The sequence below is a fragment of the Oncorhynchus gorbuscha genome, linkage group LG16, assembly GCF_021184085.1.
Source record: "Oncorhynchus gorbuscha isolate QuinsamMale2020 ecotype Even-year linkage group LG16, OgorEven_v1.0, whole genome shotgun sequence".
Classification (NCBI taxonomy): Eukaryota; Metazoa; Chordata; class Actinopteri; order Salmoniformes; family Salmonidae; genus Oncorhynchus; species Oncorhynchus gorbuscha.
The window spans coordinates 27,020,062-27,036,323 of NC_060188.1; the positions used below are offsets into that span (position 1 = coordinate 27,020,062).

Below are 16,262 nucleotides of genomic sequence, written 5' to 3' on the forward strand. Positions count from 1 at the left end.
TGTTGTCCTGCCACCACACTGCCAGGTGTGGAGGTCTCTGACCTCCTCCCTATAGACTGTCTCATCGTTGTCAGTGATCAGGCCTGCCACCGTTGTGTCATTAGCAAACTTAATGATGGTGTTTTAGTCGTGCTTGGCAATGCAGTCCTGGGTGAACAGGAAGTATAGAAGGGGACTAGGCACGCACCCTTGAGGGGCCCCCGTGTTGAGGATCAGCGTGGCAGATGTGTTGTTGCCTATCATTACTACCTGGGGGTGGCCTGTCAAGAAGTCCAGGATCCAGTTGCAGAGGGAGGTGTTTAGTCCCAAGGGGATTAGCTTAGTGATGAGCTTCAATGGGAGTATAGTGTTGAATGCTGAGCTGTAGTCATAATTCTCACATATGTGTTCCTTTTCTCCATGTGGGAAAGGGCAGTGTGGAGTGCATTTGAGATTGCATCATCTGTGGATCTGTTGAGGCGGTATGCGATTTGGAGTAGGTCTAAGGTTTCCGGGATGATGGTGTTGAAATGAGCCATGACTAGTCTTTCAAAGCGCATCAATGCCTGATGGGTGGAGAGTTATGAAATATAACATCCACCTGCATTCTGTCTGGAGAAGACTAAGTTCAAGATTACTACATTACGTGAATGTTTTATCTGCTGTGTAGAACAGGAGGACATGGAGGAGAGACGGACCAGACTGAAGCCATTTTCCCATAAAACTTCTACCTGCAACTAGCCTCTGCCACAAGCTTTCACCTTCAGGAGCGAAGCCGGGGAGCTAACCTGCTTGCTTTGTTCATGTTCAATTTGATTTGATTTGACTTGACTTAAACGCCCTCGAAGCCATTCAGACTACCCAGCAGCATAGAATGCAACTGACATCTCTCTTCTTGATAAGAAGGCATGCCAAATGGGTTACTGTAGTAATTTTCTTGACCAAAAAATAACTGTATGACATTGTCATCTGAATCAGGAATTGAATGGGCATCAGTAGGCAAACAGCTGGAGAGAAGGATCTCACCTGAATGCTAAGCCCTTCTGCAGCCCAAATGAATGAGTCAATTAAGCAATAAGGCACGAGGGGATGTGGTATATGGGCAATACACCATGGTTAAGGACTGCTCTTAAGTACGACGCAACGCGGAGTGCCTCGATACAGCCCATAGCCATGGTATATTGGTCATATTCCATGAACCCCCGAGTTGCCTTATTGTTATTATATACTGGTTACAAATGTAATTACAACAGTAAAAATAAATGTTCTGCTATACGGTCTCATATACCACTGCTTTAAGCCAATCAGCATTCAGGGCTCAAACCACCCAGTTAATAAAGGCACATAACCTACACACACACACACACACACACACACACACACACACACACACACACACACACACACACACACACACACACACACACACACACACACACACACACACACACACACACACACACACACACACACACACACACACACACACACACACCACAGAACTGCACTGATAAAGGAACATTCCTTGCATGAGGACCTCACATAAATACTTTACACTGGACAGAAGAAGGCGACAAAAACCAATCTACACTCTGTCACACCCTGATCTGTTTCACCTGTCTTTGTGATTGTCTCCACCCACCCCCCTCCAGGTGTTGTCCATCTTTCCCACTTATCCCCTGAGTATTTATACCTGTGGTTTCTGTCTGTTTGTGCCAGTTTGTCTTGTTTGTCAAGCAAACCAGCGGTTTTGTGTCAGCGCCTGCTTTTCCCCAGTCTCTTTTCTCGTCCTCCTGGTTTTTGACCCTTGCCTGACCATGTACCCACCTGCCTGACCACTCTGCCTGAGCCTGCCTTCCGGTCCTGTACCTTTGCCCCACCTCTGAATTACCTGACCCTATCTGCCTGCCGTCCTATACCTTTGTTGCTGTAATAAACATTTTCACTTCGACACGGTCTGCATCTGGGTCTTACCTTGATATCTGATACATTCAATACATGCCTGTATGAACATAAGATTCAACAACTGAGACATAAACTGAACAAGTTCCACAGACATGTGACTAATATAAATGGAATAATGTGTCCCTGAACAAAGGGGGGGGTCGAAATCAAAGTAACAGTCAGTATCTGGTGTGGCCACCAGCTGCATTAAGTACTGCAGTGCATCTCCTCCTCATGGACTGCACCAGATTTGCCCGTTCTTGCTGTTAGATGTTACCCCACTCTTCCACCAAGGCACCTGCAAGTTCCCAGACATTTCTGGGGGGAATGGCCCTAGCCCTCACCCTCTGATCCAACAGGCCCCAGACGTGCTCAATGGGATTGAGATCCGGGCTCTTTGCTGGCCATGAAGGAACACTTAAATTCCTGTCTTGCAGGAAATCACGCACAGAACGAGCAGTATGGCTGGTGGCATTGTCATGCTGGAGGGTCATGTCAGGATGAGCCTGCAGGAAGGGTACCACATGAGGGAGGAGGATGTCCTCCCTGTAACGCACAACGTTGAGATTGCCTGCAATGACAACAAGCTCAGTCCGATGATGTTGTGACACACCGCCCCAGACCATGACGGACCATCTGCCTCCAAATCGATCCCGCTCCAGAGTACAGGCCTCGGTGTAACGCTCATTCCATCGACGATGAACACGAATCCGACCATCAATGAGACAAAACCGTGATTCGTCAGTGAAGAGCACTTTTTGCCAGTCCTGTCTGGTCCAGCGACGGTGGGTATGTGCCCATAGACAATGTTGTTGCCGGTGATGTCTGGTGAGGACCTGCCGTACAACAGGCCTACAAGCCCTCAGTCCAGCCTCTCTCAGCCTATTGTGGACAGTCTGAGCACTGATGGAGAGATTGTGCATTCCTGGTGTAACTCGGGCAGTTGTTGTTACCATCCTGTACCTGTCCCGCAGGTGTGATGTTCGGATGTACCAATCCTGTGCAGGTGTTGATACATGTGGTCTCCCATTGCGAGGACGATCAGCTGTCCGTCCTGTCTCCCTGTAGTTTTGATGTCTTCACTACTTTTCTATAATGAAGGAAAAAAGTTCAAATAAAGAAAAACCCTGCAATGAGTGGCTGTGTCCAAAGTTTGCCTGGTACTGTATTTATGACCATTATAACAATGTAGTGCTCATATGGGGGAAATCAAATGCAATGTACCTTTGTTTTTTTGTGTCTCATGATTTTAATGTAATGAATATTGACTTATCTGTATAACATTGGAATCAATGTACCGTATAATTATCATCTTCGGGACTATATTGATGCTTTTCATGTTTCTCTGATCGCATTGAGATGATAGATAGATAGATGATAGATGATAGATAGAATGTATATAAGAAAAAACAGTAAGCCAACAGGCTACATATCCTAACTGATGTACCACTGCCGACAAGTGCCTACAGTGCTACTTGAAATGAGGTGAGCATCTAAACATGTGGATATAATCTGTGGTTAGACCAGGTTGCAACCTAGTCTAATTGCCTTACCCATTCACAAGACATCCCTTCCGTGTTGGTCTCTCGTTGATTAATCAGTGATGAGGGTGGGGCCTGGTCAATGGGGCGTGGACCTATTCGGTTCGCAGCTGGAATCTCGAGTGGAGCGCCCCGTCCGTATTGTCTGAGTGAAGAAACAGAGGGTGGTGGGCAAGGATAGACTGTAGACGACGCCGCTGTTGCTATTGTACTTCGCTTGGGAAGCACCCTCGGGGAAACAACGGCAAGTAAATTCGTTGACAATGACAATAGCGATATCATCATAAATATAGGAATTAGAAAATAGGATTGAAAAAGTAAATCAATGGTACAGAAAAGTAGTATGTCCAGGACGCCTTCGACCTCAACCCAGGAGATCCAAATGGACATGTTTGATCAACATCCTCACACACAGGTAAGCAGTATAGGCTACAACTCAAGCCTGCCGGGGAAATCCCACCGTAGGTTTGATGGAGCCAGTCCGCCTGTTGCTGAAGCTTTTTGTTTAGACATTTTGACAGTCCACAGTTTGACTTGTCATAACAGGGACTCTACAAGCAGTGAAGCAGGTGAACGAACCAGCTGCGAATAAGATTTAATGGAGTAGGTTATAATTCCCTGACACGTTTTTGTTGCTATGTGAACTTATCAGTAGGCCTAATAACCAGGGTAATAACAAAGTAATGCATGTATTCTTCATCTACAGTAAAAGCATTGGTTTGGTCACAGTGGGCCATTAATATGGTAACTGTGGCTGCTGTGTGTCTCTTCTTCTGTTTCTCGTTACCATCTGCAGCTGTTCCACTTTCAAATTGAACCACAGGAATTATAGACTATGACATGTTTTATTTTGATTATTAAAAAAAAAACAATTTATGTGTTGTAAAAGTGTGTATTTATGACATGACAATGACTATTTTTGGTTTGACCATTTGATGGTCAATAATTACACAAAGCTGCCTATTATTGTAGGCTAATGCTCAATGATGATTGAACTAACTCTGTCCGCAATTATAGCGCTATGTGCTATATGTTACTCGATGGATGAAGTCCACAAGTGATGCAAGCCACGCCCACGTATTAATGGACTGTGTGGACAGTGGACACGATTTTCTCGCTCATCCGTTTTGCCTTCATGCAGGAGTAAGGACATTAAACTCTGTTTAATGGCTTTATAGCCTACTCATAGCTATTGCATTGTTATTTCTTTGCTTGCCAGGAACTGTCATGAACTCAAGGTGTTGCTGATTAATGATGAGGATCACGAACATCCTTTTTCCAGAAATGAGAGGGGATGAATGCCATACACACTGGCAGACACATTTAATGGAATAAGATCGCACATAATTATCATATCATGTGTTATAATGCTCTCTCTTAGAGCCATGCCTTTTCTGCCCTCCAAAAACAAACAGCATATTGGCTTTTGATAATTGCTATATCTGTGCTCATGCAATGTTTTCTTACACAACACTTGTTCTTTTAGAACTCTAAATTTTCAGAATGTAGCTATAAATGGCATTGGGGAAGATACAGTATATGTTAAAACTGGTTACGTGGGCATGATTGGTCATAAAATCGAATGGGGGGGGTGAGAATGACCGTAACAAACCCCTCCCACGCCAATGACCAGCACAAACCCGCCCACGCTAAGCTCCATCGTTGTCTCTCCACGGAAACCGCGACATCACAGAAAAACAACACGTGCTGTATACAACCCAACACCTCAAGCCATGCCAAGTATGCTTCCTGCATGCCTCACTCTCCCACTCTTTCTCTCCCCATCTCTCTCTCCCTTCCCCATCATTATTTCTCGCTCTCTCTCTCTCTCTCGCTCTGCCTCTCTCTCTCGCTCTCTCTCTGTGACTGTTTTTAGATGTCAGATTTCTATCCCTTGCGTGTTAGTGCTGTGCTGAGAGACAGATGGACCCCCTCCTTGTGTAATGTGGTGGGGAAGGGTTTGTGTGTGGCACTCGGATCAATTAGATATAAAGTTCACGCAGACCTGCGGCGGGTCACGCTGGCATAGTTATAACTCCGCTGTGGAGAGACGACCGGGGGACCACACTTGTAGACTACGTCCCAAATAGCACCACATTCCCTACATAGCGTACTTATTTTTGACTGAAGCCCTGTGGGTCCTGGTCAAAAGCAGTGCACTATATAGAAAAAATGGTTCCATTTGTGACCGTACTAGTAATATCCTGGAGGAAAGGCCCCCCAGTAACACTGAATGGCAACAACCAACCCCAACAGAGATGGAAATATATGAGCAGGCTCCGGAGAATGCTGAACTGATCTAAATCAAGCCTGGATACAATAGCCCAGATTATAGATTGTGTTTGTTCTTCTGCATGCAGCACCAGCGGAGGAGTGCTGTTGCTGTATGTTTGCCTGGAGAATGTTCGACTATGCTCTGTTAATGCTGGAAGATGGAGACACACCACAGGCTTGTCCTCCCATCCCTCCCCAGTTTACAGTTCCTGTCTAACAGAGCAGCGCTCGCGTCAGACCCCCCTCTAATTAGTCACTTAGCCCTGGAGGTTGGTTACAGACAGGAAACCTCCCCTCCCTACTTCCCCTCTATGGCATTTCCCTGCCCTTTACTGTAGCCAGCCTCTCCCCATGGCCAGCGCTATACACCCCCCCCTCTCCTCATTTCCTACAACTCACCTGTCAAGGATGCAGAGATCGTGTTGCGCTTTCTCTTTTCTTCATCCTCTGAATATGATCTATAGTGTGTAGACAACAGAGGATGCTGCACATGTCCGGGCCAGCATTGTTGCGGGTGTGGAGGGCACATTTGTTTAGAAGTTGTCAGCACAGGCAGAGACATACCTCTGGACACTATGGTGCCCCGGCTCAGTGATGATGGGAGGGGAGCTGGACAACAGCTGGACCTACAGCTTGACTCAAACTCTCTGACAGCTGGCCCATACCACACACTGAGGAGTATTCTGATTAGACCTGTTGTAAAGTGTACTGCTCTGATCAATTTGGTCATATCTGTGGGCGCAGGTGTGTGTGTGTGTGTATGATGGTGGGGTTGGTTGGGTTGCTGGGAGCAGGTGTGTGGCGGCAAACTGTACAGTTTGTGAGCATGATTTTGTGAAAGAGAACATGGCTCTGAGAGGTTATTGATTGCAGGAATATGACCCATGTGGGTGTCTACCTTTTGAACACTGCACGTATTCATGCATACAGTCAATGTGTGAGTGTATTGTATGTTCCTATGTACTATTCTTGTGGCCTCCGCTCAGGCAGTGGTCCCTGTCCATCTGTGCACACAGGAGCGGCACAACCCACTAGTCTGATCCATCAGGCTTCCTGATTGCCAACAAATGCAATTATCCGGCACTGCGTATCCATGGTGACGTGGCCAGGGTGGGCTCTAATGCAGTGGAGGGCCCTGCACAAGCCAGATAGGCCATTTGCCAGGGATCAGCCAATCACATTACAGGGTCCCAACCTACATGAATAATGACAAGTAATGGAGGTAGAACATGAAGCTGAGCTAAGATGGTGGAGTACACTGGTGCTGGGAGAGGATCAGGACACATTGTCTCCTCTTAACTCCCATCTCTGGCAGCGCTCCATCTGTTCTGGTCATTGTCTTCTATGTTCCTGAAGCTCTCCTAATCATAGAGTTCCAGTATCATAAACAATTTAATTTTGTAGACTTAAAAGTCTTGAGATTAAATTACCGCTAGAACAAAGCTGGGAGGTTTCGTTATGTTTTCTCAACAGAAAATATGTTTGTGAACAAAACTTTGTTCAAGTGTACTTTTTTATTAAGACTTGCTTTGTGAAGCTTCTTCTAATGTCTCTTTTTTTTTGGTTTCTTGTCTCCTTGTCTCCCTTCTTTCTAGGGAAAGTATTCCAAACGGAAGAGCCGCTTCAAGCGCTCCGATGGAAGCACTTCCTCTGACACCACCTCCAACAGCTTTGTCCGGCAGGTAAGAACCCCTATTCGCCTTATGCTGTACCTATACTGTACCATATACTAGACTGCCTGATTCCTCTGGTGATTAGTTCAAGAGATTCATAGGTGAGAATAGCCCGATTGGATCAGTATGGATGTTGCGGCAGCGCTATTAGCGCCTTCTCATATAAGTAACCCAAACACATTCACATGGTCACTCGCACACAGCCGTCAAAGCTCTCTGCAGTTTTACTTACATTACACGTTGTTATCCTCTTTCTCCTCCCCCTTTCCTTCTCTTCTTTCTCATCTGTCCAATAGCTGTCTTATTTCTTTTTTCCTTGACCTATCTCGGTCACCCCTCATTTATGTTGCTCTCATAAACACAATTGATGCCTCTGCTGTCCTCCCCAGTGGACGCTCCCACCTACTCAGGACTCAATGTTTTTCACTATGAATCAACAATAAACTGGTCAGATCGATGCAGCTTGGATAAGAACAAGACCGAGAGTGAGAGAGTGCCTCTTAGGGGACTCCAGGAGATAGATCCCACCAGTCCTGATTGTCCTGGTTCCAGGTCCTCGTGTAGGGCTCAGACCCTCCCCAGCACTCCCTCCCCAGGTTCCCCGTGGTTCATTGATCAACACTGTCAGGGTGAGCCCATGGGAGCCTGCTATTCTCCAGCAGGAGAGACAGGCTTTAGGAAATATGTTTCCATGGGGGAAACGCACCACACAGAGACACTTCCTTTCCGGGAGGTCTGGAGAGAGGGGAAGGTGTTTAAGGTGACACACGTGTCTTCTCCATCACAGCTCATCATGCGGACGTAACATTTTATTAAAGAGGCCCTGTGTTATGCCACCATGTGTCCCCTTTCCCTCCCCGACCTCTTCATTTGAGGTAGGGGACGTTTTGCCCCTGCCTGACGACATTAACCTGCTCGCTATGGGTGTCACACAAAAAAACTCCCCTCTCTTGGCAGTGAACACAGGGAGTGTAGCCTTCCTGTGGATTCTAAAGGTTAGCTAACTTCATCCTCTGTGGCACCCCTCCCTCCCCTACTCACTGGCACATCTCCTCATTAACTCTCTGTAAGTCTGCTCTGAGCCGGACATGTACGGTAGCAGGCGCCATTTAAAGTGTGTGTCCCAAATGGATACCAACCTGTATACAACCTCAATTTGCAGTAAATCCTTCATTTACATGTCATAATGCACTATGTAGGCAGGCTGTGTTATGTCTATGTATGCAGCTAGCTGCACTGTATATGTTTGCCCCCTCTTGCGCAACTGCGAGCTGAACACTCTTTCCAAGCTTTAAGTCTCACACACACTGTCACACAATCAGCCAGCGGTGAAGCCGGTACACTGGTCTGGTTTCCATGGCAACCGGCACACCGAATCTCCCCTCTGTGTGCAGGCACAGTGGGATGGAGAGGAGGAGAGGATGTTTCGATGGATTAGTGTGTATGTGTGTGTGTACACAATAATAGAGTACTTTAGATACACAGGGAGTGGCAGGCATGTAGTAATGAGCACCATTACTAGCTGTGATTGTAACCTGGGAAAGAAGAGGCAATATGGATGTGAAAGACACAAGATGTAGATCAGATGCACTTCTTGTGACCTCCTTGCCTCTTTGGAATTGTTCATTGCTGTTTCAATGTCTGGGCTGACTGAAGATGATTTGAGGATTCAATTCTACATCTCTCTCTTTAACTATCAATCTCTTTGTCTATTTCTCTCCTCTCTCGCACACACACACACACACACACACACACACACACACACACACACACACACACACACACACACACACACACACACACACACACACACACACACACACACACACACACACACACACACACACACACACACACACACACACACACACATTCAGATGGGTTTTTGTGATCAATACAGTTGACTGTCCGGCTGTCCGGCAATGCCCTCCAGCTATTATACCATAGAGACATGAGATGAGCTGACCCCTACACAACACAGTCAGTGAAGGACCATAATCAACCTGGCATCCCTGAGGGCTCATTCGCCAGGGTTCAGTTTCCTTCTTTTGCCATTCCATTTAGAGCAACTGTGTCAGTCCAACGCCATTAGGTCATGATTAATCATGATTTTTGATGGCACCAGAGTCAGGTCAATTGGCTGTTTCACAACTTGTGTTACGTAAAAGAAAGCTGCTCCAAGCTCAGGACAAATAAATTAAATGCTACGACCGCAATGTTCACAGGATGAAGGCTATCTTAATTATACAGCCTGAAATCACCTCTTCTCATTTGAGTGAGGAGAATTTGATAAACCGATAGTTACAATTTCCTCCGTCTGAGTGGCAGTCATTTTTCCTCATTTCTTTTTCGCCCTCATATTTTTCTCAGCTGTGTGGGAGAGAAATCCTGCTCGGGTGTATGTTCCCTTTCCATTGGAAGGGAAAATGTAATCAGTCCTTCTGTCAGTGCAGCCTGGCAGTCGGCTGCTTCTCTTTGAAGCGAGGGAACCAAACAGTAGTCTGAGTGGCTGACACTTGGGAGTGGCTCTGAGAATACTAGCCTGCCTGCCTCTCTCTGGCAATCTGTTCCTCATGCTGTGGACCTGGCTGGCTGGTTGCCTGTTCATCACCAGTCAGTCAACCACTCCTGCGTCGCTACGGCGAGGCACCTGTCACAGTGTCAGACGTTGCCCTCTGCTGGTGGAATAGAGAGATACCAGACACCCTGCTTTCCTTAGTTTAGGCCTAGATTCAATCAGATCAAGCGTTAACCGGCGACAGCCAACACCCACATAGCTGATGTACACTGGCGTAGCACTCACCCCCACTCCCCCCCCCAATAAAACCCCATACATCAACACCCTTTTTTTCACATTGCAAAATGTATAGAATAGCAGGAAATTTGCTCAGGGATTCTTGAAGGTTGGGACTGTCCTTGTCTAGCAGGGAAACATTTTATTTTATAGTTTAAAACAATTATTTTGTTGCATTATTTGAGCTTAAAATGTACATTTGAATTTTTTAATTTTCAAACGGCTTTCAATATTATAGTATGGGGCGGCAGCGTAGCCTAGTGGTTAGAGCGTTGGACTAGTTACCAGAAGGTAGCGAGTTCAAACCCCCGAGCTGACAAGGTACAAATCTGTCATTCTGCCCCTGAACAGGCAGTTAACCCACTGTTCCCAGGCCGTCATTGAAAATAAGAATGTGTTCTTAACTGACTTGCCTGGTTAAATAAAGGTAAAATATATATATATATTTTAAAATATTAATTTCCATGTCTGCCCTATGCCTGGAAATGCAAAGGATCCCAATTTCATAATAAAAATGTCAATAATGGATATTAACCAAAGAAGTATGTTTTCTTGTGGCTATAAATAATATATATATTTTAAAATTGTTATTCCTAAAAGATGTGTTCGGAGATTTGGCCAACAGCGTCAGATTTGTCTAAAATCCTTATTCATGTCCTCATTACATATCGGGCAATGCATAGTCTGGAAAGTTCTCTACTTTTGATAGATTTAAACAGACAATATGGGAATCACCATGGTCACAACCAGAAACTGTCAACGCCATCTGGAGTATGAATGAATATGTTACATTTAATTAGCTTTTAGTCATAAAGCAACTGAGGGAAAAACTAATTGCTACGGTCTAAACCACTTGAAGATGAAAAATGCCATTTTTGTTAACTCCATGAAACATCAACTCTATCAGAGTGCAGAAAGATCTGATGGAATGGTAGTTTTTTTTATTGGGGATTTTCAAATAAATGATTTTCCATATTTTAGATGTTTGTATTGCACTTTTGTTTTTAGAGGCAAAAATATGTCTGTCTTGAGAAGTTGTCAACTCCGTCAGTGGCTTGCCAGCTATGTCTCAACCTATATCTTAACCCCTTAAGACGAAAATGTCATCACCGTTTTGCATCATATGCTTAAACAGTCAAAGTATTTGCTGCGCAAGGCCTAAGGGTTTGCTTTATACATTTTGTTTTATGTTCTACATCTATAGAAAAACCAAAATGCTAAAGAAATTAGCCCTGCAGAATTTAATAGTGCTCTTAAACTTGGATTACATATTTGAATAATCTAACTTTAGCTTTAGAATTGCTTGGGCCTTGCGTGGGGGCCCTGCTAAATTGTGCTACGCCACTGCTGATGTTTTGGCGGTGTCATAGGTGGAACCGCGGTGGAACCGCGTCAAATCGATGAGCAGCTGCTCTTGTGATCATTGTTACGAGGCCACATCCGTTCAACTCGCATTAGAAAGTGTAGGATATATGGAAATCATTAAACAAAATAATGAGGATTTCTATCAGCCTTATCGAGGTGTAGATTACATCTCACATTCCAGTGTTCCAACTTGTAAACAAGCTGCATGGGATTTCGCTTAGTGCGACTCTCGGCAGCCAATGGCAATGTCCGCTTTAGTTAGGTACAGTATAATACGAGGAGCCACTTGTGGGTTGGACAGCTCTTACGCAGTTCCACCTCCGACACGTCAAAACATCAGCTATGCGGATGTTGACTGAAGCAGATATGATTGAATTAGGCACTTTAGTTTAACAGGTTGGAGCCATTTTAACTGACCGACTGCTGCCTGGCTGGCTGCCTCGCTGGGCCAAAGAGTTCAAGTTCAATTAATCTTCACTAATCTGCCGACTCATCTTGACTTATTTGCTGACTACTTGAAATGATCTAAGTTTGCGTACCTGCTTTCAGGTTGATGAAGTATGATCATTACATAAGGAAGTATGATCTAAAGAAGAAGGGACATGTTCATGATAGTAGAAGCTGGAATAATCCATTGAAGTGCAACACGTTAGAACTGAAAGCTAGTAGGTATTGTATCCAGTTTGTGTAGCTGGAACAGGTATGCCAACTGTTGCCTGAATTTAATCAAATAGATTTTAGAATAAACCTGTGTGGCCTTGAAATGTGTCAGTTTTATTTCCCTTGTCTGTAGGGGACACTCACCTCCTATGTGCTGACTGGTTCCAAGTGTGCTGTCATATTATTGCGCACTGGATGTCCTTGTCCCCCCCCAATCTAGTCACTTCCTCCCCTCTGACCCCATATCATCCCCTTGTTTGATGTCCTGTTCTGGGTATAGAGAGAGGGAGAGGGCAGGATAGAGGACAGTTTTTTTATTCCCCCCCCCCCCTGCCCCAGCCTCTCTCCCACGTCAGTGGGGGCATTGAATGACTGACGGCTGCATACCAAGCCTCCTTCTGGGGCTCGCTGTGTTGCGTTCACGGTCCTGTTTCTGTCCTGCCAGGGCTAAATATAATTCCCCAGTTTGCAAATGTAGCACAAGTCCTGCAACCCGAACCCCCCCCCTCCCACCCCCAGCTCCCTCACTCCCCTCTCCTTTCCTCATACACAAGGTTCAGGTTCTCGGGGGTGGTGGGGGGGGGACTTACACACTTGCCGGCATGGTCTCTCTCTCTCTCTCTCTCTCTCTCTCTCTCTCTCTCTCTCTCTCTCTCTCTCTCTCTCTCTCTCTCTCTCTCTCTCTCTCACACGCACACTGCTGGTCGTTGGTGTGGACTGTGGCTTTGCCCCTCTGGTTTGCCGTGGTGTGGCAAGCGCGGTATGGAGCAGACCGACAGGTATCGCAGGCCCGGCATGGTAAGACAGACCTGGCTAAACCTAAACGCATTACACTTTTGGTGAGTCTGTTTTGGCACCTGGTCCGGGAAGGGCGCCTTGCCGTACTGTAGGAGTGTGTGTGTTGGGGTATGTCTGTGAGACTATGTGGGCGTGTGTGTCAAAGAGGGTTGAAATTTAGGTTGGTGGACAGGACACTTTAACTTAGAAAAAAGTTTTTGATGCGCCATTTCCTGGTCTCTCTCATTCTCGCTCTCTTTGATCCTATTCTTTCGCCTGCGTTCTGTGATTCCATTTTGGGCTGGGCCACAGCTGCAGGGAGGGCGCTGGGTTTTTAATTATACTTCCAGTCCCCCTGGTAGACTGCCTGCCTGCTGAGGGACCCGCCAGCCTTACTGTCCCTGGCCCCTACAGCCATTTTATGAGGCTTCTTTCTCTCTCTCTCTCTCTCTCTCTCTCTCTCTCTCTCTCTCTCTCTCTCTCTCTCTCTCTCTCTCTCTCTCTCTCTCTCTCTCTCTCTCTCTCTCTCTCTCTCTCTCTCTCTCTCTCTCTCTCTCTCTCTCTCTCTCTCTCTCTCTCTCTCTCTCTCTCTCTCTCTCTCTCTCTCTCTCTCTCTCTCTCTCTGTCCTGTCCCAGCTGGTCTCAGCCTGGATCCCCAGAGACGCAGATCACATCGTGCCTAACGTCAGTGTTTCCTAACGAAGAGTGTCCATGAGAATGTAATGGTTTTGACCTCCACAAGTTTCAGACCGAGTGCTACATTTATGTTGCTGATTTCTTGATAGGTGGACCCCTAGGAGGGTATTTTCTGACATTTTTAGTGCTTTTTATTGTTCCAGTTCCTATTGTTCCAGTTCCTATTGTTCCAGTTCCTATTGTTCCAGTTCCTAGGCGTATTGTCATTGTTTTGGTTGTTGTTTTGGTTTCAGAGTACCTTTTAAAAAAAATGCTGTAGGTCTCAACAGTATAATTAGACTTGCCTAGTACTACTATCTGCTATTAGCTTATCCTTTTTCACAAAGTTATTGTTGATAGTACTTCATCAGTGCCCACTTTGAGCTGAATCACACCTCTCTGTGTATTTGCGGTGAGGTCTGTACATGACCCACTTCTTTTTGTTTTGGACTCTCTCCGCAGTGCAGGGCCTTTTTTAGATAGCAGTTCACAAAGACACGGTTGTCTGTCGTCCAGCCCATTGTCATGACAACGGCAGGCATCGTGTGCCAAGCACATGGCCATTTAGACATTGGGAAGCGCCACTGGCCACCGCGAGACACGGAACGTCTCTAACGCTCCTCTCTTAGTACACTGTTAGCTACCAACCTGGCATTCTGCTTCTCAATACCTGTTGCTTTTTTAATCCTCTGGAAGAGGGTGGCTTTTTGTTGCTGCTTGTTGTTCTTCAGTTCCACCGCTGACTGGTGTTGTACCTACTGTTTATGCCAGTGCTGCTGTTGTGGGATGTGAAAACCCCTGTAGAAGAGGGATTGAGCCTGGGCTGATCATTCTGTCCCGTCTCCCTCTCTGCTGGCAGTCTGAGTGTGTGTTTGCCCTGTCTCTGACTGTGTTTACAGCTGGGCAGACTGTTTGCTCCGATCACACAGAGGGCTTGGAGGGAGGGCTTGGAGGGAGGGCTTGGAGGGAGGGATGGATGGGGCAGAAATACAGCCTAGAGGAGTAGCGAGAGATTGTGATCTTGTCAGGATTAGAATGTCATAATTAATCATACCGGTGGTTTGGACCATTATTGTATTTCACTTCGGTATCTTTTCTTGCCATCGTTTCGATCTGATTTCACTCTGCCACACACACCGCCTTCTCACTTTGAATCGTAGTCTGTTTTTATCTGTACATCTTTATATCATCATGAAGGCGAGGCATATGACTTGACAACACGTATTCTATGTTTTCAGACAGTCACAAAGCACTAGATAGATGCATATAATATTCACCAACACATACTGGATACAGTGAGCTCTGAAAGTATTGGGACAGTGACACGTGTTGTTTTGGCTCTCTTCTCCAGCACTTTGGATTTGATATGATACAACGAGGTTAAAGTGCAGACTGTCGGCTTTAATTTGAGGGTATTTTCATCAATCTAGTTGGGTGAACCGTTGAGAAATTACTTCACTTTTTGTACATAGTCCCCCCCCCCCCATTTTAGGGGACCAAAAGTATTGGAACAAATTCATTTATATGTGTATTAAAGTAGTCAAGTTTAGTATTTGGTCCCATATTCCTAGCATGAAATTATTACATCAAGCTTGTGACTCTACTAATTTGTTAGATGCATTTCCTGTTTGTTTTGGCTGTGTTTCAGATGACTTTGTGCCCGATGGAAACAAATGGTAAATGTATTGTCACTTTTATTGAAAATAAGAAATGAATATGTTTCGAAACACTTCTACATTAATGTGGATGCTACCATGATTTACGGATAATCCTGAATGAATCGTGACTAATTCGGAGTGAGAAAGTTCCATATCATGCGCCTGTAACTTATGTGGCGGGTAGTCTAGCGGTTAGTGTTGGGACAGTAACCGAAAGGTTGCTTGTTCGAATCCCTGAGCCGGCATGGTGGAAAAATCTGCCGAATATCATGCGTCTGTAACTTATGCTGTAGCCTGTAGATGCATTCTCCCTCCTCCATCATGCCATCACGTATTGGAACAGTAAGGGCTTTATTGCATCAGAAGAGGCAACATCATTAACATAATTTCTCCCCTCAAGGCAACGCTTTTCACTCTCATTATTCAATGCTCTTGTCTTTCACACTCCCACTCTTTTCCCTCAGTTTTCAACTGAAAACATTTCTTACTGTAAATTGTATTTAATGGATAAGGATATATATATATATATATGTGTGTGTGTGTGAATATTTGCCAAGAAAATCTAGTTTGTGAAACCTTCTGCCATGGCTCAGCTTTGAAGTGATTACCCATATCCTCGTCCTCCTTCTCTCCTCCACCGCGACTCTACCTCTTCCTCCTCCTCCCCTCTGGGGTGGCAGGTAGTCTAGCGGTTAGAGTGTTGGGACAGTAACCAAAAGGTTGCTTGTTTGAATCCCTGAGCCAGCAAGGTGGAAAAATCTGCCATTCTTCCCTTGAGCAAGGCAGGTAACCCCCACAACAGCTCCTCCTCGGGCACCAATGATGTGGACATCATGTCTAATAAATAAATGTATTTGGTGCCATATGTATTACTGACTATTTCTAGTGAGAACATATACGAATCCTGTCAAATTCTTCTAGA

General features: G+C 45.5%; 1 protein-coding gene across 7 annotated transcripts in view; it reads left to right on the forward strand.

Annotated features, from left to right (window-relative positions):
- The first annotated feature begins 3,567 nt into the window (after positions 1-3,567).
- LOC123999246 (voltage-dependent L-type calcium channel subunit beta-1-like) overlaps positions 3,568-16,262 on the forward strand; it is a 36,826-nt gene continuing 24,131 nt past the window's right edge. For 4 of the 7 annotated variants that reach the window (XM_046304805.1, XM_046304807.1, XM_046304809.1 and 1 more), the window contains exons 1-2: positions 3,568-3,879; positions 7,334-7,420. In XM_046304805.1, coding sequence (XP_046160761.1) covers positions 3,790-3,879; positions 7,334-7,420 — 177 coding nt within the window. In that variant the 5' untranslated portion in view covers positions 3,568-3,789. Of the gene's footprint in view, positions 3,880-7,333; positions 7,421-12,873; positions 13,029-16,262 lie in introns of those variants that run through there. The other 3 variants (XM_046304808.1, XM_046304812.1, XM_046304810.1) reach the window with 2 other exon arrangements.